This window comes from Odocoileus virginianus, chromosome 18 (assembly GCF_023699985.2).
Source record: "Odocoileus virginianus isolate 20LAN1187 ecotype Illinois chromosome 18, Ovbor_1.2, whole genome shotgun sequence".
In the NCBI taxonomy this organism is placed as follows: domain Eukaryota; kingdom Metazoa; phylum Chordata; class Mammalia; order Artiodactyla; family Cervidae; genus Odocoileus; species Odocoileus virginianus.
In genome coordinates, this window is record NC_069691.1 from 44,648,036 (window position 1) to 44,675,021 (window position 26,986).

The following is a 26,986-nucleotide window of genomic DNA, read 5'->3' on the forward strand; positions in this document are numbered from 1 at the left end:
CTGGTCCAATTGTCTCAGAGAAGTCAGTTGATTTAGTATCCTGTCAGAAGCAAGATTTGATAAGATCTGTGCCCTTTTTTGTCTTACGATTCGTTGTTTAGTAACTGTGGACTAGTTGTTTACCTTTAGTTCTTGCTGCCTCTGATAATCCTATATAAAACCTTAGGAATACAGTCATAGTGTGAAAGACTTGAGTCAGTTCTTCAGTTCAGTGATTCTTAACCACCTTAATAATTATTATTAAATAAGTTCATTTATTGACAGTGATGAATGAATGAATTTAAAAGAGAACAGTAGTTACAGAACGTGGGAATTTTATGATTTTTCTTTTTCACGACAAACGCATGAACTTCTTTGGAAAGAAGGAAATGAAGTGCCAAATAAAGGCTTCCCTCACCCTCCCCGAAGAATTAAGAAAGTTGTAAGAAGGCATTTGGAAGAATTACTTCATTCTAGAAGTTGAAGTGTGAAGTGAAAGTCATTCACTTTCACTTGTGTCCAATTGTGTGCGACTCCATTCGCTTGGCCAGAATACTGGAGTGGGTTGCCTTTCCCTTCTCCAAGGGATCTTCCCAACCCCGGAGTTGGACCCAGGTCTCCCGCATTGCAGGCAGATTCTTTACCAGCTGAGCTGTAAGGGAAGGCCAGAAGTTGAAGAGGAGACAGATCTGATATCCCATGCTGAATTGTCCAAGCAGTGTGATAAAGTGAAACAGAACAAGGATTTTTGGCCTTGTCAAAATCCTACCTTCAAGTCCTGACTTAGATTTTATGAGTGCTGTACTCTTGGACAAAGTGCGAAGTGAGGTGTTAATTGCTCAGTTGTCTCCATCCCTGTGCAACCCAATGGACTGTAGCCCGTGAGGCTCCTCTGTCCATGGGATTCTCCAGGCAAGAGCACTGGAGTGGGTAGCCGTTCCCTCCTCCAGGGGATCTTCCTCACCCAGGGGTCAAACCCAGATCTCCCACATTGCAGGCAGATTCTTTACCATCTGAACCGCCAGGGAAGCCCTGGACAAAGCATTGGGTTGGCCAAAGTTTTTCCATAAGGTGGCATGGAAAAACAGAGACAAATTTTTAAGCCAACCCAATATTTGATCACGTTAGGAGCTTCAGTTTCTGAATCTGCAAAATGGGGATAATAAAACTCACTTCACAGAGCTGGTGAGAGCATTCACTGTATGTGGCATGTTCAGTGCAGTGCTTGGCCACAGTGGCCTTTGTAGGTAAGAGTTTCCTATTCCCTCACATCAGCATTCCCCTTAGGGAGTCATGTTCATTTTTCTGGGTTTCTGGCCAGCATTAAGGCTATTAACTCAAAATAGCTTGAATCTCAAGTGGTACTCACCACTCTGATACCTGGTTTTAGTGAAAGAGAAAAATGACTCCTAATTTTGTAAGTCATTGCTGAGATTCATAGGCTTGACAAGAAGACGTGTGTGTGGGGGCGGGGGGGGGACATTTCACCTGAATTACTCCTGTGATCATTATGATCATTATGCATACCCTTCCCTCCCCATCTTTTGTTTTCCTTCATTTAACATGACTCTAAAACATGGAGTAGGAAATAAATGATGCAGATGGTTTTCACTTACATGAAAAATCATTGCTAGGAACTGAAAATTAGGGTTTTCACAGTTGAAATCCCTGCTTTTCAAGGCGATTATAGCTGCCGCACGCTGCAGGAACATAATGGTGATGGTGATGACGATAACCGTACACTGTGTGCCCGCTCAGGCACGTCTGTCCCATGAGGCATAGCTGCTATTATCCTCATTTTGCCAATGATGAAACTGAAGCACAAGGAGGTTAATCATGTTCTTGGTGGCATAGTTAAGAAGTAGCAGAACCAGGATTTGAACTCAGTCTGACCCGAGAGCTGGTGCTCTCAACCAGTGAGTTAGATCCGGGAGGACAAGGGGAAGACATCCTTCAAATGAGCACCAATGTCCTAAAGCTGTGGCAGGCTATTTACTTTTCTATTTGCTCTATAGATATTCTGAGAGAAGCCTCACAAAATGCATCGGAATTACTATTGAGACCAGACCAGATTACTGCATGAAGCGGCATCTCAGTGACATGTTGACCTACGGCTGCACGAGGCTGGAGATTGGGGTGCAGAGTGTCTATGAGGATGTGGCCAGAGATACCAACCGGTAAGATGGTGCAGGTGATCTTGCACAAGGCTTCCTCTTCCCCCACCAAACAGATCGATGCTCCTACCCATCTGAGAGGGAGGGGTCTAGGTGCTCCTCCTATTCATTTTTCCGTCCGTGCTCTGAACCCCATCTCCTCCTTCCTTGACTTTCAGTCTTTCTGTGCTGACTCTTTTCCAGTAGCCTGTAAACATCATCTTCCTCTCTCTTCCTATTCATAAATGGCCTTTCCTGTACAGAAAGCAAGTCAGTTCAGTCGCTCAGTCGTGTCCGACTCTTTGTGACCCCATGAATCACAGCACGCCAGACCTCCCTATCCATCACAAACTACCGGAGTTTACTCAAACTCATGCCCATCCAGTCAGTGATGCCATCCAGCCATCTCATCCTCTGTCATCCCCTTCTCCTCCTGCCCCCAATCCCTCCCAGCATCAGGGTCTTTTCCAATGAGTCAGCTCTTCACATGAGGTGGCCAAAGTATTGGAGTTTCAGCTTCAGCATCAGTCCTTCCAGTGAACACCCAGGACTTATCTCCTTTAGGATGGACTGGTTGGATCTCCTTGCAGTCCAAGGGACTCTCAAGAGTCTTCTCCAACACCACAGTTCAAAAGCATCAATTTTTTGGTGCTCAGCTTTCTTCACAGTCCAACTCTCACATCCATACATGACCACTGGAAAAACCATAGCCTTGACTAGATGGACCTTTGTTGGCAAAGTAATGTCTCTGCTTTTTAATATGCTATCCAGGTTGGTCATAACTTTTCTTCCAAGGAGTAAGCATCTTTTAATTTCATGACTGCAATCACCATCTGCAGTGATTTTGGAGCCCAAAAAAATAAAGTCTGACACTGTTTCCACTGTGTCCCCATCTATTTCCTATGAGGTAATGGGACCAGATGCCATGATCTTAGTTTTCTGAATGTTGAGCTTTAAGCCAACTTTTTTACTCTCCTCTTTCACTTTCAAAGGCAGGGTTCAAACTCAATGGTTTAAAGCAGGAGAGAAGGCCAAGGAGAATAGGAACAGAGAAAAGGGTTTGAACAAGAAGGAAGCCAGAGGGACTTCCCTAGTGGTCCAATTGTTGAGAATTCGCCTGTCAGTGTGGGGGACACAGGTCGATTGCTGGGTGATGGTCATCGTTAACTAACAGGGGGACTTCCCTAGTGGTCCAGTGGTTTAGAATTTGCCTGTCAGTGTGGGGGACACAGGTCGATTGCTGGGTGATGGTCATCGGTAACTAAGACCCCACATGCTGCAGGGTAACCAAGCCTGTGTGCCACAATTACTGAGCCCATGCACCTCAACTGCATGGATTGGAGGTGCACCTCAACCCGTGCACCCACACGTGGACACCCACGTGTGCCTCAACTCGAGAGCCAGAGCGCTGCAAACTATAGAGCCCACATGCCTTGGAGCCCACGCACCGCAGCGAAGATTCTGTGTGCCACAACTGAGACCCAGCACGGTCGATCAGTTCGTAAACAAATAAGCCCAGGTGAGATCTAACAGATTAGTTTTTATGAAGCAAATGCCAACTGGCAGGGTAGTGAAAGAACGGCTGGTGAGATGATGGGTATAAACTTTGAGAAACTTGAGAGTCTAAGGAAGGAAGGAGTAAGAGCTGATAGAGGCAATATGAAGTTCTTTTCCATCCAGAAATAAAAACAGGTTTCAGGAGTAGGTATGTGTTGAGTTGGACCTTAAAGGCTACTTGACTTTAATAGGGGTTAGACAGACATGATGGAGGGTTGTGATTGGAGAAGGAACTAAAGGGAAATCAGGGAAACACATGGGTCAGCATCTTAGAAACAACCAAGAAGAGTTCCAGGCTAGGGAAGGCGGATGCTTCCCTTAAGGTAATTTGTTGTTGTTAGTTAGTCGATATGTCATATCCGACTCTTTGCGACCCCATAGACTGTAGCCCCTACAAGCTTCTCTGTCCATGAAATTTCTCAGGCAAGAATATTGGAGTGGGTTGCCATTTCACTCTCCAGGGAATCTTCCCAACCCAGGAATCGAACCCACGTCTCCTGCATTGGCAACTAGATTCTTTACCACTGAGCCAGGGGGAAACCCCTTTAAGGTAATAGAGATCTCCAAAATATTTTTGTCCACAGGAAGAGTCTGATGGATATCAGGCTTGAGAAAGATCAATGTGAATAGGATGCAGTCTTGTTGGGGAAGGCTTGAGCCAGAAACACTGGTAGGGCTGCTGCAGTAATAACCAAGGATGTGCTAGAGGGATACCTTGGGGATGGAGTCTCTTGGAGCTCAGAGAAGCTTCCTGAAGAAAATGACGTGGAAGCTGAGACTCACAGGAAGAGTCTGAGTTAGTCAGGTGGGGAAGAGGAAGACTGTTTCAGGCTGAAAGAAAAGTACAAGCAAGCTCCTGAGAGTGGAAGCACATCATGGCGCGTTTAGGGATTTTGGAGTGATTTTGTTTGGTGGAGCATGAGGTGGGAGCCTGGTCAGAGGTGAGGCTGAAAGGATCAGCAGAGGGACAAGAGCCTTAGAAGTTGGCCCGGTGGGCTTAGACTTTAATCCAAGGCCAGCTAAGTTGTGTTCAAGGCATATCTGCATTTTATTGATTGATTTATTGATTGTCACACCACATGGCATATGGGATCTTAAGTTCCCCTACCAGGGATCGAACCGCTGCCCCCTGCAGAGGAAACTGGAAGTCTTAAACCACTGGACCCCGGGGAAGTCCCCATATCCGCATTTTAGAAACATCACTTTTCAGGAATCACAGTGTGAGGGTGGACTAAGACGATGGAAGGAAGCCCAGTGCAGAGGCTGTTGCAGTAATTCAGGCAGGAGGTGATATCCTGAGAAGCACTGTATGGTGACTGAATGGGAATGAGGGTGAGACAGAATGGGAAGGAGAGAGGCTGGGAGGCAAGATGAGTTTCATTGTGGAAAACTAGGCTTTAGACCCTTACATACTGGTGGAACAGCCAGCGGAAGGTTTGCTTTAGAGCTGGGCTGTCCAGCAGAACATTGCACAGTGTCTGAAATGTTCGGAACCCACGTTGTCCACTGTGATAGCACAGCCAAGGAACTGAATTATTGATTTGGGTCAGTTTCAAGATGAACTTGAATAACCATGTGCGCCTTGTGACTACAGTATTGTACAGTGCGGCAGTAGCGTATCGGGTATTTGGGCTTGGTGTCAGAAGAGAGGCCTGACCCAGCCATGGAAATTGAGAAGTTGTTAGCAAAAGGAGATCAGAGATTGAAGCCTTGGAAATGAATAGGAACCTTCAGAGAGTGGGCTGGGATCCACAGTTTCTAGGAGTTTTGGGTGGTGAATGGGAAGGTCTTTCTGGTGAGAGCACTGTGGGCTTCAGTTTTTAATAGCCCCAAACTATTAATAGGGCTTGTGTCTTGAATGTAGCGCTAGAACGGTAAGCTGACTTATCCAGCGGGCCCCAAATGATTCCACCTTGTCACTCAATTATACTTTCTTCTTACTAATACTTTTTTAAGGACCTCTAGCCCACCAGAATGAAATGTGCTTTGCGTATTGATGAATCGGTCTCTTTCTGCCCCCCGTTCCCTTCCTCCCTTTCTTTCTCCCAATGAAATTACTTGTAATGAATATTTCTAAAAGCAAGGGCATGGCAAGATGATGTTCCTGTAAGGCTCTGATCTCACTATTCTTGTTTTTAACCTCAGTATTTGTATTAGCAGACTTATTTTGGCCCATAATGCTAAACCAGGTAATTTTAGTATATATTAATTCTTTTTCCCTGATGGCTCAGTCAGTGGAGAATCCACCTGCAATGCAGAAGAACCAGGTTTGATCCCTGGATTGGGAAGATCCTCTGAAGAAGGAAATGGCAACCCACTCCAGTATTCTTACCTGGAGAATCCCCTCGGATAGAGGAGCCTAGTGGGCTGTAGTCCCTGGGGTTACAAGACTAGGACACAGCTAAGCGACTAAACCACCACTATATTAATTCTTGTGACCTCAGTCACTTGCTGTCAGAACTCTGAGGAGGTGCTTAAGGGAATTTCTGAGAAATATCTCAGAAGTAAAAGTATTTTTCTCCAGGCCTTCTTAGAAGCAGAGATGTAAAGATGACTTTCTAAGATTTCCTTTTCCCCAACCATATTCATTCCAGAGCTGCTATTACCTCTGTCAGACTTTGTTGCCCCCTGTTGCTGCCGCTCACCTTCTTGCCCGTTTATTTGTGTAACAGGTAGTGAATTTTCTTTCCTCAGGGGCCACACTGTGAAGGCAGTATGCGAGTCCTTCCACCTGGCCAAAGATTCTGGCTTCAAAGTGGTGGCTCATATGATGCCTGATCTGCCGAACGTGGGACTGGAGAGAGACATTGAACAGTTTATAGTAAGTGTTAACCCAAACCAAGCTGCTTGAGAAGCCTCTGCATGCCACTTCTACACTTTCTGCTTTTCTTCTTTTTTTTTTAACTTTTTATTTTGTGTTGCAGTATAGCTAATTAACAATGTTGAGATAGTTTCAGGTGGATAGCAGAGGGACTCAGCCATACGTATACATGTATCCAATAAGTATAATACTTCCATCTTTTGGGAATTGTGTGGTTTTGTTCTCTGAATACTCCACTGGACATGAATATTTTTAATGTTAATTATATGAACTTTCTAGGCAATTTGTTTAAAATATTTTCCCCACACTATTCTTGGTCTTTTACTTTTGTTTCTGTTGTCAAAGCTTTCCTATTTACTTATTTATTTAGTGATTTCTTAGGATGCTTCTAAGCTTAGAACTGCCTTTCTCTTTCAGGATTTCCTTAAACAGTGAAAGAAACTATTCTGTTTTCTTCTAGCCTTTCTGTTCTTTGAATTTTAATACCTAACTCTGGGCTTGGTTTGCTTCTTAAAAAAAATTATTAGTTTATTTTTGGTTGCACTGGGCGTTCATCGCTGCACTCGGGCTTTCTCTAGTTGTGGCGAGGAGGGGCTCCTCTTCATTGCGATGCACGGGCTCTCATTGTGACGGCCTCTTGTATTGTGGAGGTCGGGCTCTGTAGGCTTCAGTAGTTGCATCTCAGGCTCTAGAGCTTGGGCTCACTGGTTGAGGGGCCCAGTCTCTAGTTGCCTGCAGTATGTGAAATCTTCTCTGACCAGGGATCAAACCCGTGTCCCCCGCACTGGCAGGCAGATTCTTATCCACTGTACCCCCAGGGAAATCCTGTTTGTTTTTACTCTGTCACATGTTAGCTTGATCCATGTTAGCTTGGTCTTAGGAAATGAGATTGGTCAAAACTCTTTCTTCCTTCAGATTCTCAAATAGGAAAGTGGCTTAGGGATATCCTTTTAGAGAAGAGGATGAAAATGTTTATCAAGTTATTTGATCAACAAAAAGACTTTTATGCTCTGTTATTAGAACACTGGAATTTATCATGATGTTCTTTCTTTCCTTTCAGAAAGTTTATTTTTATTATTTCCAAGCAAATGAAATACAACTAAAGGTCTATTTTATAAGACAGCATTAATTCACAGATGTTCACAGATGTTACAAATTCCTTCATATTGACCATGTAATAGATTTTGAATCATATCTTCCCCTCAGTAGTATTAGCTGGGTACTCAGACTATAAGCCTTAAAGGCACCTGAAACACACATTTCTTTTCAGTACAGCTTCTGGGCGGGCCAGTGGTACAGCCAGAGTTCATAACTTTAAGTACCCTTGGGAAAAAAAATATATAAAGTAATAGTAAATAACTGAGTCTCACAATTTATTTTCTTAGTGTCTTCAAAATAAAGAATGGTTCAGAAATAACATTGCAAAGACAGCCCTCCAAGTAAACAGATTTATCTTCTTGTTTACAATCTTTTCAAAGAAATCCACAGGGAATATGAGTAGACCGTATGCCTTTTCTAACTGCATCCCAGCAAATGAATAACACAATAGAGCTAAAATGAGAAACCAGATTTCTCTCAAGAAAAAAAATCCTTTGAAAAATCAATCTATAGATTATCGTAAGTATTTTTACAAATCAATTTTTTAAAAAAGATAGACACCCTGATAGAATGGGCAAAAAAAAAAAACTTGAACAAGCACTTCACAAATAAGATGCTCAGCTACTCAATAACCATTCAAAAGTTTTCTAAGTCATTTATCTTCAAAGAAAAAAACTATAATGCATGGCTACTGTATATTCATCAGAGTAATGAAAATTATAAAAGATAATATCAAGTGTTGATAAGAGTGTGAAGCAACTGGAACTCTCATTCTCTGTTAGTGGGAATATAGATTGGTACATCAGATTAGAAAGCTGTTTGATAGTATCTACTAAAAGCAAACATACACATACTCCATGTCCCAGCAATTCTACTTCCTCATGTTTACCCAACGGAAATGTGCACATGTATTTACCAAAACACAGTCACAGATTTCTGAGGGTAGTATCTCAGATTGAAAACACCCCAGGTGTCCATTAAAGTCAAATACATAAATAAGTTGTGGTATAGTCAAACAATGAAATACATAAAGCAGTAAGACTAAATTAATTATGGCTTCATGCAACAACGTGGCTGATTCTATTCAACATGATATTGAGCAAAGGAAACCAGATCCAAAACACAACCTAACATATAATTCTATTAATGTGAGGTTCAGAAGCTTTGGGTGGATTTGTAACTGGAAGTGGGCATGTGGTAGGCTTCTGAGGTTTTGATAATGTGCCTTTTCTTAACTGAGCATCTGGGTACTGGTTACATGATTTGGAAAAATCTGTCTTCAAGAGGGAAGGGACATATGTATACCTATGGCTGATTCATGTTGACCTATGGCAGAAACCAACACAATATTGTAAAGCAGTTACCCTTCAATTAAATAAATGTTTAAAAATCTATCACCTGTCCTCAGATAGGACTACAAAATGTTGTATCATTTATTACTCATAATAACTTTTTGCTGTTTCGGTCTTTTATTCTTTTAAAATTAGACTGCTTTTGGATATCCAAGTTCAGGGTGCTGAAAATGCTTAGCATTTCATCTAAGCATCACTAAGAAAGTGTTGGTTTCTCTTGAGGAAAAATTTATCTCCAGAACCTTCTGTCAGTCATGGGAAGTCTTTCAAGGTCCATCCATGTTTGCCCACCTTTTTGACTCTCAGGAGTTGCCTGCACCCACAATGAGCTGTTTTTCCCAAAAACCAAGTGATCAAGTTACAGCTTGCCAGGTCCTCCCCTGCCAACACAGACGTACACATACACACAGTCTTCCCTCAAACATTGTACTATACTTGCTAACCTCCAAATCCAAAGGCTACTTCTCTGCTGACATTTTATCCAACCTTAGCGTTTGTTATTGTTAGAGACTATCTCCAGGGATTTCCCTGGTGGTTCAGTGGTTAAGAATCCGCCTCCCAGTGCAGGGAATGCAAGTTAGATCCCTGGTCGGGGAAGGTAGATCCCACGGGACTATCTCTCGTCTGAAATTCCCACCCCCCTGGCTTTTGTGACTCTGCCGTCTCCTGGTTCCCTTCTTGCCTCTAGGACTATTTCTCTTCTGCTAGATCTTTTTCTCCTCCCTGCGTAAGTGTGGCTTCTGTCTTTTGCTCTCTTCTATATGTGTGTGTCTGTCTTCTGTTGTCCCGATCTTACCACTTACACTTCAATGAATCTCATTTTCTCTGCAGTCTTAAGCCTCAGCTCTTAAGCCCAGTTGCTGAATACTCTTCAATAGGCACCAGAGGCCTTACACGTACTTCAGCCTTAATGTATCCGATATGGACATACTTCTCCATTCCCTGGTGGTCTCCTCCCCTACTGTTTCCTGTACTGTTTGTGGCCCCGCCATCCATGTACTCTCCCAAGCTAGACATTTAGGAATCATTCAGAAGGAAGTAGAAAATATTTGGACTCCAGAGCCAGACTGGGGCGAGCTTGCATCCTGGCCCCACCACTTGGTAGCAAACTGTTTGAACTGCTTTGTTCCTCAGTTTCCTCATCTTTAAAATGGGGCAGCTGTGAAGATGGGCAGAGATAATGCATCGTTAGAAAAATGCCTGGCAGAGCAAGTGCTCAGTACATCTGCTGCTGCTGCTGTTACTGTTCCCTGTACTCTGGGTCTGATCCCACAGGAGGTCCTCTCTGTTACTCCCCCTGAATATCTTTTAAAACTGTCCCCTCCTCTTCAGCCCCACCGCCACAGCTTCATGCTTTTGTCAGCTCACTGCAAAGGCAGACAGCTTCTTATCTGATCACAGGGTCACCAGCCATGTTCCCGTCTAATGTATCATTCACATTACCAGCAGAATGATGTTTATTAGTTCTTAAGTTTATAAAATAAGTGGAAGTAATAAACTATTACTAAATAGTATTTGAGAATCCAGTACCTCCTAAGGGGGTCATATCGAAATGCAGTAGTCCTCTGCCACTTTCAACTGTTGTAGCCTAGTGGTGGGGGCAGGGGTCTTAATATTTACCACCATGTTTCCTTCTTCCGTGCTTGGATTGCTTTTTCCTGAGCATCAGTAGAGAGAATCTCTTGTCCTACTGTTGTTCAGTCGCTCAGTTGTGTCTGACTCTTTGTGACCTCGTGGACTGTAGCACGCCATGCTTCCCTGCCCATCACCAACTCCTGGAGTTTGCTTAAACTCATGTCCACTGAGTCAGTGATGCCATCCAACCATCTCATCCCCTGTCATCCCCTTCTCCTCCTGCCCTCAGTCTTTCCCAGCATCGGGGTCTTTTCCAATGAACTGGCACTTCACATCAGGTGGCCAAAGTATTGGAGCTTCAACTTTAGCATCAGACCTTCCAGGTGGTCCAAGTATTGAAGCTTCAGCTGTAGCATCAGTCCTTCCAGTGAATATTTAGTGTTGATTTCCTTTAGGATGGACTGGTTTGATCCCTTTGCTGTCCGTGGGACTCTCAAGTGTCTTCTCCAGCACCACAGTTTGAAAGAATCAGTTCTTCGGTGCTCAGCCTTCTTTATGGTTCAACTCTCACATCCATACATGACTACTGGAAAAACCTTAGTTTTGACTATATGGACCTTTGCCAGTAAAGTAATGTCTCTGCTTTCTAATATGCTGTTTAGGTTGGTCATAGCTTTTCTTCCAGGAAGCAAGTATCTTTTAATTTTATGCCTGCAGTCAACATCTGCAGTGATATGGGAGAAAATAAAGTCTGTCACCATTTCCATTTTTGCCCCATCTGTTTGCCATGAAGTGATGGGACCAGATGGCCATGATCTTAGTTTTTTGAATGTTGAATTTTAAGCCAACTTTTTCACTCTTCTCTTTCACTTTCATCAAGAGGCTCTTTAGTTCTTCGCTTTCTGCCATAAGTGTGGCGTCATCTGCATATCTGAAGGTTATTGACATTTCTCCCAGCAATCTTGATTCCAGCTTGTGATTCATCCATACTTGCATTTTGCATGATGTACTCTGCATAGGGGTTAAATAAGCAGAGTGATAATATATAGCCTTGACATACTCCTTTCCTAATTTGGAACCAGTCCATTGTTCCATGTCTAGCTGTAACTGTTGCTTCTTGACCTGCCTACAGGTTTCTCAGGAGGCAGATAAGGTGTTTTGGTATTCCCATCTGTTTAAGAATTTTCCACAGTTTGTTGTGATCGACACAGTCAAAGGGTTTAGTGTAGTCAGTGAAGCAGAGAGAGATGTTTTTCTGGAATTCTCCAAGTTCCTGTAACCTTCAAATGTGCCCGTTCAGTGTTAAAGCCCCCCTGTCACTGGCCAACCCTGTCCGATACTCTAAGTTCCATTTTTAAGCTGAAGATATAACTCTTGGACATTTAGTCTTCCAGCTCCAGACTGCACTGGCAATTCTCTGTCTAGTTCACAGCTGTTTTCCTTAGGGCCCCTTTTCTCACTCTCTGCAGTCAGAGCCTTTGTTTTAGAAACCAAATTAATCCTTTTTATTGGTTTATTCCTTTACTTGGGCTCCCCTGATGACTCAGATGATAAGAATCTGCCGCAATGCAGGAGACCCGGGTTTGATCTCTGGATTGGGAGGATCCCCTGGAGGAGGAAATGGCAACCCTCTCCAGTATTCTTGCCTGGAGAATCCCATGGACAGAGGAGACTGGAGGGCTATGGGGTTGCAAAGAGGCAGACACGACTGAACAGCTGACACTTCACACTTCACTTCCTTTACTAAAACACATTCTCCAGCAGCTTCCTAAGAAAGGATTCATCATGGAAAGTAAGCCTTTTACGTGTTCAAGAATGTCTTTATTCTGTCTTCTACCTTCACACTTAACAGAATTCTATAAAGCCATTTTACCTCCTTTTTTTTTTCTTTTTAAAAACATGTTATGCCATTGTCTTGTAGCTCTTTTAGTGCTGCCAAGAAGCATATTGTCATTCCTAACACTGTATTCCTTATTCCTAACACTGTATTCCTTATTCCTTAAAAACTACAATATATATAACCTGGGTTTTTTTCACCCTGGAGAAAGTGATGTATTACAGTGGTGTATCTTAAGAGAGTTTTTTAAAAATTAATCATGCTATATTTTGATCGAGTCTCATCATCTGAGAAATTTCTTTGTAATATGGGATACTCTTTCCTGTTTCATTTTTTGTGTTCTGTTTCTAAAACTCGTATTAGAAATGTTGGCTCTCCCAGGTTGATTACCTGATATTCTTATCTTTTCTGTTTTTGTCTTTTTTTTTTTCCTGCTTTCTTATTATTTTCTCACTTTATCTTTCAACTTTTCTATTAAATGTTTTTGTTATAGTTTTAATTTCCAAGAGTTCTTTCTTACATTCTCGTGGAATGTAAGTTCTCTCGCATCCTCTTGTTTTATGTGTGTGGGTGCGCTCAATCATGTCCAACTCTTTGTGGCCCCCTGGACTGCAGCCTGCCAGGTTCCTCTGTCCATGGAATTTTCCAGGCAAAAATACTGGAGTGGGTTGTCATTTCCTTCTCTAAGGGATCTTCCTGACCCAGGGATCAAACAAACCCACATCTCTTGCGTCTCCTACACTGGCAAGTTCTTTGCCACCTGGGAAGCCCTTTATGGATGTACTAGATCTTCTCTCTCTAAAGGAATTATAGTTTTTTTTTTTAAGGTTTATTTTTCCTTCATGCAATGCCTCTGTTTCCTCCAGGTTCCTCTGTTTCTTTTTGTTTTGGTCTACCTTTCCTGTTTTAGACTCCCCCCCACGTATCTGGTAATCCTTAGCCAAATGGTCATGCTTTAAAGTGAGGAGCTTAAAACCAGATCACAAGCTGTTTGTGGCTTGTTGATGGTAGCCTTCCTTTCTTTAGGGGATTCCCTAAAGAACTCTTATTTAGGACTGTTTATTTAATCCAGAGACAAACTCTGCAGCGTGCTCCTGGGGGCTGTGGGGGCTGTGGGTGTAGGTCACAGCAAACTGCTTACTAGTGTCCAGGGGGCAGGGTGGGCTCCACCACTTAATGCTGGCTTTCACTTACTCTCCTTGTTTTCAAGCTCTGATCCTCACGCATGTCTTCTTTTGCACCTGGAATCTCAGAGTCCAGCAGCTTTCCAGTTTCTCCAGGGAACAAATAGGCAGGTGACCGCCTGTAGAAGGATGCAGGAATTAGGGGGATTAGAGGTAAATATGTGGAAAGACTGATCCAATGCTGTCTTCCCTCCTGCCTGTTGCCTGCTGTTTCTGATTTACGTGCCTTCCTGGGACCCTTGTGTGACTGAGCTGCCCTTTCATCCGTACCCTCCTTTGCAGATAGTTTGTTTGCAGTTTTCTTCATTTGCAGTCATTTACCAATCTTCCATTTTCTGTCTTCCAGAAATTTACTGCCATCACTTATTCCTCCTCCTCTCTCCTCTAATGTTCCCTTTGTTCCTCTGGGTTTATGCTTTTAAAAAAATTATTTCCTGTTATTTAGTGTGATTTTGGAAGAAAAGGAAAGAAACATATTTCAATTCTCCGCATTTAACGAGAAATCCTGCACCTGTTCGAACTATTATCATCCTTATGAAACCATTTTATCAGCCCTTATATCTCCTAAATTTATTATGCAAGTAGCCAGAAGTACTTTGCTAAAATCCTATATTCCCCGTATGGATGCAGACTAAGTGGAGAGTGACTTGCATACATACGCTTTGTGGATGGCTATAGAATATTTATTAAAGACTGGATGACTCTTTAAAATATAAATGTTACAGGGAAAATTACACACAGTTACAGCAGACTGTCCCTCAGAGCCAGTGGTGCACAAAAATTAGAGCATTTAAGATGATAATAGGAATCAATGAGAGAGATCAAAAACTCAGTAGTTACATCTCTTTGGAAAGCAGGTTACACAATGGAAAGCTCTGGAGTAATAACCGCACAAGATAGAAAGCATTTACTCCATTCACAAGATACAGTACTCTGGCCATTTAGATACTAATGCCAGGTCGGGGTGAGAGGAAACTATGTGAATCCACTTTAATTCCTCCATCACATGGCAAGTGGAATCCAGATAAGAGCAAATTTGCAGTGCAAAATCATAGAAAGGAGAAGGCTTGATGTCTCCTTGCTTCATCCCAAGTAAAGAAATAAGCCAGCTGGGGTGATACAATGCAGGAAATGACTGTGTCAAAAGAGATGAATTAGCTGTATCGCTCAGCATCCAGGTGACAAATGGACTGTGTGTGTCTTCTGGGTTAGGCACGGCGCCCATTGGCCTGAGGACAACACAGTCATACCCAGGGGTCAGCATACTTTCTCTGCAGAGGGCCACATGGAAAACACTGTAGGTTTTGCAGCCCAGATAATGATCTATGTCACTTTTAAAAGTCACTTTTAAATATATTCCATTATTAAAGGAGGATACGGTCTGGAGGTAAAGGCGGGCATCAGATGAATCGTCAGTATGATGATAAGAAAGCAATAATACAGAATTCCACACCCCCCAAAAAAAGTTAAGTGAAGCAATTTGTATTTGAAGGTCAGTAAGACCTCGTTGAAGAATTGGCATTCAAGCTGAGACCTAAAGGTGAGCTAGATGAAGAAAACCTGATAATATTTCCAGGCAGAGGGAATGGCCTTTGCCACAGCAGGAAGGCAAGGTGGGGAGGGTGGCAGCCGTGACCAGGAGGTGGGTCAGCCAGGGCTCGGGCATCCAGCACCCAAGTGTGTTGCTCCTGTGAGACTGTAAAAACAGTGAGTTTCTGTTCTGTCTCCCTCCCCTCGCTTTATGGAAAGTAGTCTAGGGACCAGGCAGGCATGTGAGAGAAGTCGGCCCAGGATGGAAGCTTCACCATGGGTAATCTCCATGTAACTAATGGAGCTCATCTTCTCTCTCCGCAGGAGTTTTTTGAGAACCCAGCTTTCCGTCCTGACGGTTTGAAACTCTACCCCACCCTGGTGATTCGTGGGACGGGGCTCTATGAGCTGTGGAAGTCAGGAAGATACAAGAGTTATTCCCCCAGCGACCTGATCGAATTGGTGGCCCGGATCCTGGCCCTCGTACCCCCGTGGACGCGAGTGTACCGCGTGCAGAGGTAGTGTGTTACCTTTCCTGCCAGCAGTCAGTAGTGACGAGCCTGTCTGTCCACAGTTTCTAATGAGAATAGCGTCACTGAAAATTGATGCGTTTGAATTTTTTTCGTTATAAATGGGACACCAGGAATGCTCCCTGTAGATAGAGGGGTTGGGAATGATAAGGCAGGTGTCCAAGCTGCCTTTCTATGTCATGGGTATCCATGTGTTCATCCCTCTACTCATTCATGAGCCAGGAGATGGATGGAGGGTGATGGGCAGCAGTGTGGTGTTGGGTTGCAGGAGCCTGTGACTCGATCAGTGTTTCCTCTTCCGGAACTGCTCCAACCCAGATCCTATAGTGAGTGTAAGAGGACACACTATGGCCATATGTGTGTTATCCCTGTTCTGGAGCCTCTGAAAGAGTAGCAACAGGCATTCTTCACTGATATTAACGTAAGTATGGAGAAAGAGTTACCTATTCCTGTTGGCATGAAGGAAATCATCTGAATTGTTTTTTCTAGAAGAGAGAATCTGAGATCTCATTTACAACCATGGTTTTTTGTGGTTTTTTTTTTTTTTTCTTGTCTGTGCTGTGAGGCATGCAGGATCTTAGTTCCCTGATCAGGGATCAGAACCATGCCCTCTCCAGTGGAAGTTTATTTCAGTTCAGTCACTCAGTCATGTCCGACTCTTTGCGACCCCATGGACACCAGGCCTCCCTACCCATCACTAACTCCTAGAGCTTGTTCAAACTCATGTCCATCGAGTTGGTGATGCCATCCAACCATCTCATCCTCTGTTGTCCCCTTCTCCTCCTGTCGTCAATCTTTCCCAGCATCAGGGTCTTTTCCTATGAGTCAGTTCTTCACATGAGGTGGCCAAAGTATTGGAGTTTCAGCTTCAACATCAGTCTTTCCAATGCATATTCAGGACTGATTTCCTTTAGGATTGACTGGTTGGATCTCCTTGCAGTCCAAGGGACTCTGAAGAGTCTTCTCCAACACCACCATTCAAAAGCGTCAATTCTTCGATGTTCAGCTTTCTTTATAGTCCAGCACTCACATCCATACATGACTACAGGAAAAACCACAGCTTTGATTTGACAGATCTTTGTTGGCCAAGTAATGACTCTGCCTTTTAATATGCTGTCCAGGTGGGTCATAGCTTTTCTTCCAAGAAGCAAGCATCTTTTAATTTCATGGCTACAGTCACCATCTGCAGTGATTTGGGAGCCCTGAAATATAGTCTGTCACTCTTTCCATGGTTTCCCCATCTATTTGCCATGAAGTGATGGGGCCAGATGCCATGATCTTAGTTTTCGGAATGTTGAGTTTTAAGCCAACCTTTTCACTCTCCTCTTTCACTTTCATCAAGAGGCTCTTTAGTACTTCATCGCTTTTTGCCATAAGGATGGCGTCATCTGCATATCTGAAGTTATTGATATTTCTTCTGGCAATCTTGATTCCAGATTGTGCTTCATCCAGCCTGGCATTTCGCATGATGTACTCTGCATAAAAGTTAAATAAGCAGAGTGACAATATACAGCCTTCACATACTCCTTTCCCAATTTGGAAACAGTCTGTTGTTCCATGTCCAGTTCTAACTGTTGCTTCTTTTCCTGCATACAGATTTCTTAAGAAGCAGGTAAGGTGGTCTGGTATTCCCATCTCTTTTAAGAATTTTCCACAGTTTGTTGTGATCCACCCAGTGAAATCTTTTAACATAGTCAATGAAGCAGGAATAGATGTTTTCTGGAACTCTCTTGCTTTTTGTGATGATCCAGCAGATGTTGGCAATTTGATCTCTGGTTCCTCTGCCTTTTCTAAATCCAGCTTGAACATCTGGAAGTTCACAGTTCATGTACTATTGAAACCTGGCTTGGAGAATTTTGAGCATTACTTTACTAGCGTGTGAGATGAGTGCAATTGTGCAATAATTTGAACATTCTTTGGCATTGCCTTTCTTTGGAATTGGAATGAAAACTGACCTTTTCCAGTCCTGTGGCCACTGCTGAGTTTTCCAAAGTTGCTGGCATATTGAGTGCAGCACTTTCACAGCATCATCTTTTAGGATCTGAAATAGCTCAACTGGAATTCCATCATCTCCTCTAGTTTTGTTCATAGTGATGCTTCCTAAGGCCCACTTGACTTTTATTTTCTAGGATGTCTGGCTCTAGGTGACTGATCACACCACTGTGCTTATGTGGGTCATGAAGACCTTTTTTGTATAGTTCTTCTATGTATTCTTGCCACCTCTTCTTTATATCTTCTGCTTCTATTAGGTCCATACTATTTCTGTCCTTTATTGTGCCCATCTTTGCATGAAATGTTCCCTTAGTAGCTCTGATTTTCGTGAAGAGATCTCTAGTCTTTCCCCATTCTATTGTTTTCCTCTATTTCTTTGCACTGATCACTGAGGAAGACTTTCTTATCTCTGCTTACTCTTCTTTGGATTTCTGCATTCAGATGGGTATATCTTTCTTTTTCTCCTTTGCCTTTTGCTTTTCTTCTTCACTCAGCTATGTGTGAGGCCTCCTCAGACATAGGAGTTTGCCTTTTTGCATTTCTTTTTCTTGGGAATAGTCTTGATCACTGCCTCCAGTACAGTGTCACAAACCTCTGTCCATAGTTCTTCAGGCACTCGGTCTATCAGATCTAATCCCTTAAATGTGTTACTTCCACTGTATAATCATAAGGGATTTGATTTAGGTCATACCTGAATGGTCCAGTGGTTTTCCCTATGTTCTTCAATTTAAGTCTGAATTTGGCAATAAGGAGTTCATGATCTAAGAAACAGTCACCTCCCAGTCTTGTTTTTGCTGATTGTATAGAGCTTCTCCATCTTTGGCTGCAAAGAACATAATCAGTCTGATTTCGGTATTGACCATCTGGTGATGTCCATGTGTAGAGTCTTCTCTTGTGTTGTTGGAAGAGAGTATTTGCTATGACCAGTGCGTTCTCTTGGCAAAACTCAGTTAGTCTTTGCCCTGCTTCATTTTGTACTCCAAGGCCTAATTTGCCTGTTACTCCAGGTATCTCTTGACTTCCTACTTTTGCATTCCAGTTCCCTATAATGAAAAGGACATCTTTTTTTGGTGTTAGTTCTAGAAGGTTTTGTAGGTCTTCATAGAACCATCCAACTTTAGCTTCTTCAAGATTACTGGTTGGGGCACAGACTTGGATTACTGGGATATTGAATGGTTTGCCTTGGAAATGAACAGAGATCATCCTGTCGTTTTTGAGATTGCATCCAAGTACTGCATTTCAGACTCTTTTGTTGACTATGAGGGCTACTCCATTTCTTCTGAGGGATTCTTGCCCACAGGAGTAGATATAATGGTCATCTGAGTTAAATTCACCCCTTCCAGTCCATTTTAGTTTGCTGATTCCTAAAGTGTCAATGTTTACTCTTGCTGTCTCCTGTTTGACCACTTCCAATTTACCTTGATTCATGGACCTAACGTTCCAGGTGCCTATGCAATAATGTTCTTTACAACATCGGATTTTACTTCCATCACCAGTCACATCCACAACTGGGTGTTGTTTTTGCTTTGGCTCCATCTCTTAATTCTTTCTGGAGTTATTTCTCCTTTCTTCTCCAGTAGCATATCGGGCACCTCCTGACCTGGGAGTTCATCTTTCAGTGTCCTATCTTTTTGCCTTTTCATACTGTTCATGGGGTTCTTAAGGCAAGAATACTGAAGTGGTTTGCCATTCCCTTCTCCAGTGGACCACATTTTGTCAGACCTCTCCACCATGACTGGTCTGTCTTGGGTGGCCTTAGTTTCACTGAGTTAGACTAGGCTGTGGTCCATGTGATCAGTTTGGTTAGTTTTCTGTGATTGTGGTTTTCATTCTGTCTGCGTCTGATGAATAAGGATAAAAGGCTTTGGAAGCTTCCTAATAGGAGAGACTGACTGTAGGGAAAACTGGGTCTTGTTCTGATGGGCGGGGCCATGCTCAGTAAATCTTTAATCCCGTTTTCTGTTGATGGGCTGGACTGTTCCCTCCTTGTTTGACCTGAGGCCAAACTATGGTGGAGGTAATGAAGATAATGGTGACCTCCTTCAAAAGGGCCCATGAAGGCACTGCCTCACTCAGTGCCCCGATCCTACAGCAGGCCACCTCTGACTCATGCCTCTGCCAGAGACTCCTGGACACTAACGGGCAAGTGTGGGTCAGTCTCTTGTGGTCACTGCTCCTTTCTCCTGGATCCTGGTGTGCACAACGTTCTGTTTGTGCCCTGCAAGAGTGTTTCCCCACTCCTGTGTAAGTTCTGGCGGCTCTGTGGTGGGGTTACTGGTGACCTCCTCCAAGAGGGCCTATGCCATACCCACGTCTGCTGCACCCAGCCCCCTGCTCCTGTGGCAGGCCACTGCTGACCTGTACTTCCTCAGGAGACACTTAAACACTCAAAGGCAGGTCTGGCTCAGTCTCTTGCGGCCTCCTGGTGCACACAAGGTTTTGTTTGAGCCCTTGGAGCATCTCTGATGGGTATGGGGTTTGGTTCTAAATGCAATTTTGCCCCTCCTGCCGTCTTGCTGGGGCTTCTCCTTTGCCCTTGGATGTGGGGTATTATCTCTTTTGGGTGGGATCCAACATTGTCCTGTCAACGGTTGTTCAGCGGCAAGTTGTAATTTTGGAGTTTTCGCAGGAGAAGATGAGCACACATCCTTCTACTCTGCCATCTTGTAGATATACTGTAGTGAAAGAGTGGAGCCCTGACCACTGGACTGTCAGGGAAGTGCCACCCTGCCTTTTTTTTCGAACTAGAAACATAACACTGAAGATAAAATTTAAAAGCCTTAAAGTTTCCTGACAAAGCCGTTCCTGCATTTTCTGGTTGTTAAGGCACATTTCCACCACCCTGCTCAAAACCACCCAGATTCTAATATTTCCAATAAAAGGCCAAATGGGATTAACAAATAGATGTCCTGTTAGCTATCCTGTGACTAGTACTCTGCTGAGCACAAAGACTGTGCTACTCATAACATAGAGCAGAACTGTCAACTACGGGAAAATCATCAAGAATGTAAAATAATGGATTTGCTTAAAGGTCAAAGGGTGTTTGGGCTTCCTAGGTGACTCGGTGGTAAAGAATCCACCTGCCAATGCAGGAGACACAGGTTTGATTCCTGGTTCGGGAAGATCCTCTGAAGCAGGAAATGGCAGCCTACTCCAGTTTCCTTGCCTGGAGAATCCCATGGACAGAGCCTGATGGGCTACATGGGGTCACAAAGAGTCAGACATGACTGAGCAACTAAACAAGAACAACATCAAAGAATGTTTACACATTTCTGCCACAGCATATTGATTTCTTAAATTTTTATGATTGTTGGCCCACCATAAGGACCTAAATTGCTTAATATCTCTCTCTTTTTTAAGTACAGTTAAAAATACAAAGAAGGACTTCCTTGGTGGTCCAGTGGTTAAGACTGTGCTCCCAATGCCAGTCTCCATGCTCCATGATCCTAAGTTTGATTCCTGGTCAGGGAACTAGGATCCTGCGTGCTGTGTGATGTGACCATAAATAAATAAATACACACCAATTTCTATTTTAAAAAATTACCTTAAAAAATTACTAGGGAGATAGTGATGAGAAAATTCAGCTATCACAATTATTTGCATTCTCCTCCTTCTCTTTGACCTTTCTGGAACAATTCAGTCTAAGAGACATTAGGAGGTAGTGACCCATGCAGGAGTCCGCATGGAGATCTAGGGAGCCGTGGGGCCCAGAGGACGGGGAGGAGGATGTTCTTGTGGAGGAGTTAGTTGTGGGGTTCAGGCTGGAGCAGCCCAGATGTGAGGGGGGGACATTCTCGTTGAGGCCTGCCCTGGCACCTTTTGTCCGCAGGGCGAGGAGAGTGTGTCCAGGGGATCCAGAGATGAGGACAGAAAGGGTCAGTACCGTGGAGGAGGTGGATCTAGTAGGTAGACAATCTTAAGGGTAATGGAGCTGGGTTTTTGTTATCTGAAAAGGGAATTTGTCGTTGTTGTGCAGTTGCTCTTTGTGACCCCATGGACTGTAACCCTCCAGGCTCCTCTGTGCATGGGATTCTCCAGGCAGGAATACTGGGGTGGGTTGCCGTTCCCTTCTGCAGGGGATCTTCCCACCCCAGGGGTCAAGCCTGCTTTGGCAGGCAGGTTCTTTACCATTGAACCATCAGGGAAGCCTGAAAATGGAACTACAAATATGAAAAAGGAAAAAATTAGAATGTACCACGTGGTGTTCTGGAATAGGGGATACTGGTGTGAACTTGCGGTTTTCAACCTGTGCGGTAGATATAGAAATAATTGTAACAAACAACAACAAATACAATGTGTGTGGACATGTCCTTTTCATGGACTATTTAACAGCCATGGTTTTTGCAATTCTGGGTTGCTTGTTGGTGAGGTGGCTATTTGAAATGGCCTCTAAACATAGTACTAAAGTGTTGTATAGTGTTCCTGAGTGCAAGAAGGCTATACTGTGCCTTATGGAGAAAATACCTATGTCAGGTTAGCTTCATTCAGACATGAGCTATTTGAGGCATGAGTTCAATGTTAATGAAGCATCTCTCCATCTGTTGAGAGAAAGAGAGAGTGCAAGACCGTAAATAGAAACACAAATTTTTAAAAAGTCATGTTTGATCAGCTGATGGAAATGCTGGGACCAGAGGCTCACAGGAAGCTGGGATGGAGTCTAGGAGTAGACAGTAGTAAAGTGCCACTGTCAGTCTCTGCATTTTGGTGGTTGTATTATGGTTATGTAAAAGAATATCCTTTAAAAAAAAAAAGAATATACTTGTTGTAGTTGATACTTAAGAGTATTCTGGGGGACCACTGGGACATCTTGTTCCAAATTTACTTTCAAATACTTGAGGAATATAGTTATTGGTACCACACTTGGGAATTTTTCTGTGACTTTGAGATTGTTTAAAAAAAAATAAATACAATAGAAAACAAAGATGCAGTAAATAGTGTTAACAACAGCAAAAGAGAAGTTTCCTTTGCATTTAACTGACTGGGGCCACCAGAGAAAAACAAGTTCACTACTTCTTAGCAGTCAAGCGAGGCAACAAGTGTCACAGAATAGACATTTCACAGCCATGGTCTCCACAGTTTGCTTTTTTTTTTTTTTTTTTTAGCCAAGAGTAACAAGGCATAGCATGGGAAATCAGATGAAGAGTTTGCATCCTCCCCATTGTTTTTAGCTTTAAATTCCTTAATGCTCTAACCAGCGAGTCTCAAGCAACGAAGACATTGCTGTAACATTAAAAGCTTAATTCTATAGGTCTTATGAAATATCACTGAGGGACATTATCCTGGCTTACCATCAACTGAAAAAATAAGGGCTTTGAGAAAACAGGAGCAGCAAATATAATCTCTGCAGTAAAACTATAAAGGGGTCATGACAGAAAGAATTAAGAGTATGTGTTTTAGACAATCAAAAGGGCATAGGAGGAGAAAGTCTTGATATTATGCATGACTACTAACATGAAGCTGATTAAAGAAACATCCATGTTCCCAGCTCTCCTGTCTCGAGCCCATTACAGCTCTCTGGAGAAGTGAACAGTAGAAGAGGCCCTGTCCCCTTCCGCCCCCAGCTCTAATCCTAGAGGCCAGACTGTCAGAGGTGTTTCTGTATCAGTACATCGCTCACAGGCTTTATGTGGAACACGTACTACACGGGGGTGTAGGATTAAGCTTTTGAAGTGGCACTCTTATTACTTTACCAATATGCGGGTGAATTAAAACCTGATAGACTACTGTGAAACAAGAGGTAAAATCTCTTTAAAAGTGTGGAATTGGTAATGTCCTCAGTGGATCTCTGGACAGTTTCTATTTGAAGACAGTGGTGATTCAGTTGCCAGTAGTGAAGACCTTTGGTAGAGAGTCATCTAGAGTTTAGCTGTGTGGTCAGATTTTCATGCTTTGGGACTGAAAATTCACTTAACTTTTTCTTTGTAATTTATTTTTGATTTGGAGGAAGGTGGCTTCACACTGTTGTGTCGGTTTCTGGCGTGCAACAGCGCAAATCAGCCATAGCCATGTGTATATCCCGTCTCTCCCTTGCTCCCCTCCCCCTCCCCCATCCCACCTCTCTCGGTCACCCTGTCTTACATAGCAATTTCCCTCTTAAATCCTGAAGTTGATTATTTTCTAGGATTTTTAATATAAAGATAAAATCTTTGTCATTTTATTTTTACATTTTTGTGTTTTTAATATAGCTATGATGTTGTTTTTCACGTTTCCATTAGAATTCTGGTTTTTTTGTATAGCTCTCTGTGGACTTCCCTGTGGCTCAAACGGTAAAGAATCTGCCTGCAATGCAGGAGACCAGGGTTCGACCCCTGGGTCCACAAGATCCTCTGGAGAAGGGAACAGCAGCCGTCTCCAGTATTCTTGCCTGGAGAATCCCATGGCAGGCCACAGCCTGTGGGGTTGCACAGAGTCAGACATGACTAAGCGACTAACACACATATACTGCAGAATTCATTCAAGTTTATTATATCTTGCTATTTGTTTTTTAACCATTTTATTTATGTGTTTTCTTTGTCTATACTGCATAATATGATTCAAGTTTATTTTACATTGACTTGCTTTTTGTTATCAATAATCACTGAAATTCTTGACCAGGCTTTTGTGGTGCCGGGGTATAGGGTGTAATGTGGCACCATTCTTCATTGATCCCAGCACATTTCTTTTTGATCATGTGATTTTTATGCTTCTTCCCAATGAAGTTTGTAGAATAGTACTAATTATCCAGAACTTATATTTTCTTCTCAATTTTCAGCCATGTATTTAATTTTTTTTTGCAACACAACTATATTAATATCAACAGGATGATATTTCATTTATAAAGGTACTATAAATCACTTTCAATATATGTGGTATTAACAGGCTTACATTATTTTTCCAAAACTTTCCTTGTATAATTGGGATGCAGTACATTTTGTTATTGTTGTTCAGTCGCCAAGTCATGTCCAACTCTTTGCGACCTCATGGAATGCAATGAGCCAGGCTTTCCAGTCCTTCACTGTCTCCCAGAATTTGCTCAAACTCATGTCCATTGAGTCATGATGCTATCTAACCATCTCATCCTCTGCTACCCTCTTCTTTTGCCATCAATCTTTCTTAGCATTAGTCTTTTCCAAATATGCCACCCTTCACATCAGGTGGCCAAAGTATTGCAGCTTTAGCATCACTCCTTCCAATGAATATTCAGGGTTGATTTTCTTTAGGATTGACTAGTTTGATCTCCTTGCTGTCCAAGGGACTTTCAAGAGTCTTCTCCCGCACCCCAATTCAAAGGCATCAATTCTTTGGCACTCAGCCTTCTTTATGATCCAACTCTCACATCCATTCATGACTTCTGGAAAATCCGTAGCTTTGACTATACAGACTTTTGTCAGCAAAGTGATGTCTCTGCTTTTTAATACTCTAAGTTTGTCATCCCTTTCCTTCCAAGGAGCAAGTCCTTTAAATTTCATGCCTGCAGTCACCATCCACAATGATTTTGGAGCCCAAGAAAAGAAAATCTGTCATCACTTCTGGTTTTTCCCCATCTATTTGCCATGAAGTGATGGAACCAGATGCCATGATCTTAGTTTTTTGAATGTTGAGTTTTAAGCCAGCTTTTTCATTCCCCTTTGCACCCTCAATCAAGATGCTCTTTAGTTTCTCTTCACTTCTTCCATTAAAGTAGTATCATCTGCATATCTCAGGTTACCACCAGATTAAATCTTCATAGCAGGTGACAGGTTTCATATTATTGCTACCACTTCTAGTATTTTATGCTTCTCTTTATACTATCATCATCATCACTTCACAGTGTCTTGTATGATAGTACAATGAGTTCTCTCAATTTAACAGACAGTAAGTCTGTGAGGTACATTTTATAAACTGGCAAATAATGCTTTTTGAATTCTATTTCTTGTCAATTACTTCAAAAATAATCTTCATAGTTATCATTTTAATGGCAGCCTGGTAATCTAGCATTTTAATTTGTCTCATTCAGCAAATTGTTCCCTAATGTTAGACATTTAGGTTTCTTCCTGGTTTCTCCATCTCTCTTTTATTATTATTATTATCTTGGCCTCCACTGCGTCTAAAATTCATGTGCATAGAACTTTTTACTTCTGTTGAAGTAACCTGTTAGAGTAGTAGAACCCAGGATAAGGATTACTCGTAACAAAGGATCTAAGCATTGTTGTTATTAGTTATTATTCCTATTAACATACTTTCTGGAACAAGGAGTGTATAAATGATTGTTACCTTTTTTGCTATGTATATTGATAGGGTTTTCCAAAGGAATTATATCAGATTAGATAGCAGTTTCTGGTTTTATCACAACCTCTACAGAATTAAATGGTTATATTTTTTATTTTATTTACCTAGGAGTTTTCATTTGCATTTCCCAAGTTATTAGTGAGGATTAACATTTCTCCAATGAAGCTGATTGTTATTTATGTCTGCTTACATCAGTTGTCTGTTTATATATAATTTGCCAGTCATGGAATTTGGATCATAAAGAAGATAGATGATGCTTTTAATTGAGATAGCTCAAAAAGAAAAGTTGATAAATTTTACCTTTCAAACATCTTGGAATGATCTTCTCTTTCCTGGGCAGATATGAAGACTAGGAAACCAACAAAAGCTGTGTTCATGTTCACATAGTATGCTTAACACTTAACAATTTGGTAGCTGTGTTTTAGTAAAACAGCTTCGTATCTCTGTATAAAAATGTTATACTCCATTTACTGCTATCTTTAAAGTTATGTTCAGATATAGCTAGAATATGATATATCTAGACTTCCAGAAAGAAATTTGTATCAAGAGCTCAGTGGTCAAATTTTGAAAGAGAAGTGCTAAGGGAAGTGTTAATGGGTAACTCAAGCATTACATGCAAATATGTACAAGAGAAGGCTGAGTGTTTAGATGGTGTTAAGTGGCTGAGAAACCTTCTGATTTGGGAAAAGAGAATCACGGGGTTTTCCCTCTGCAGTGTTTCTTCTAGCTTTGGTTTTAAACTCTTTGAGTAGTTCTGAAAATGTAGAAACCTGATAGGCTCCAGAAGTACAACTGAGCACCCTCTCTCTGTTCATTTGAAAGCGGTTGGTTATGTCTTGCTGTAAAGAAACCATTGGCAAAGGAAAACGCCTCCTCCCAGGGTGTTTCATCCAGGGGATTTTAATAATTATAGTTTATTTTTGTTTTAAATCATAGTAAAGGAGAATCGTGTGTCTTTGTGTTCTGTGCCTTTAGAAAATCTGGCTTATTCCTATGTAGGTTCACCTAGTGTCAGCTTCTGCTAATTACAGACCGTTTGCTTAGTGTTGACTCGTGAATCCAAACTCATACATGGAGAAGAAGTTTTTAGGGATGATTTTCTGGACAGGTATCAGAAGAATTGAACAAAGG

General features: G+C 42.3%; 1 protein-coding gene across 2 annotated transcripts in view; it reads left to right on the plus strand.

Annotated features, from left to right (window-relative positions):
• Positions 1 to 26,986, plus strand: part of ELP3 (elongator acetyltransferase complex subunit 3) — a 120,610-nt gene that overhangs the window by 46,696 nt on the left and 46,928 nt on the right. For both annotated transcript variants that reach the window (XM_020877898.2, XM_070480625.1), the window contains 3 exons: positions 1,995 to 2,156; positions 6,384 to 6,510; positions 15,411 to 15,604. In XM_020877898.2, the coding sequence (XP_020733557.1) occupies positions 1,995 to 2,156; positions 6,384 to 6,510; positions 15,411 to 15,604 (483 nt within the window). The remainder of the gene's footprint in view (positions 1 to 1,994; positions 2,157 to 6,383; positions 6,511 to 15,410; positions 15,605 to 26,986) is intronic.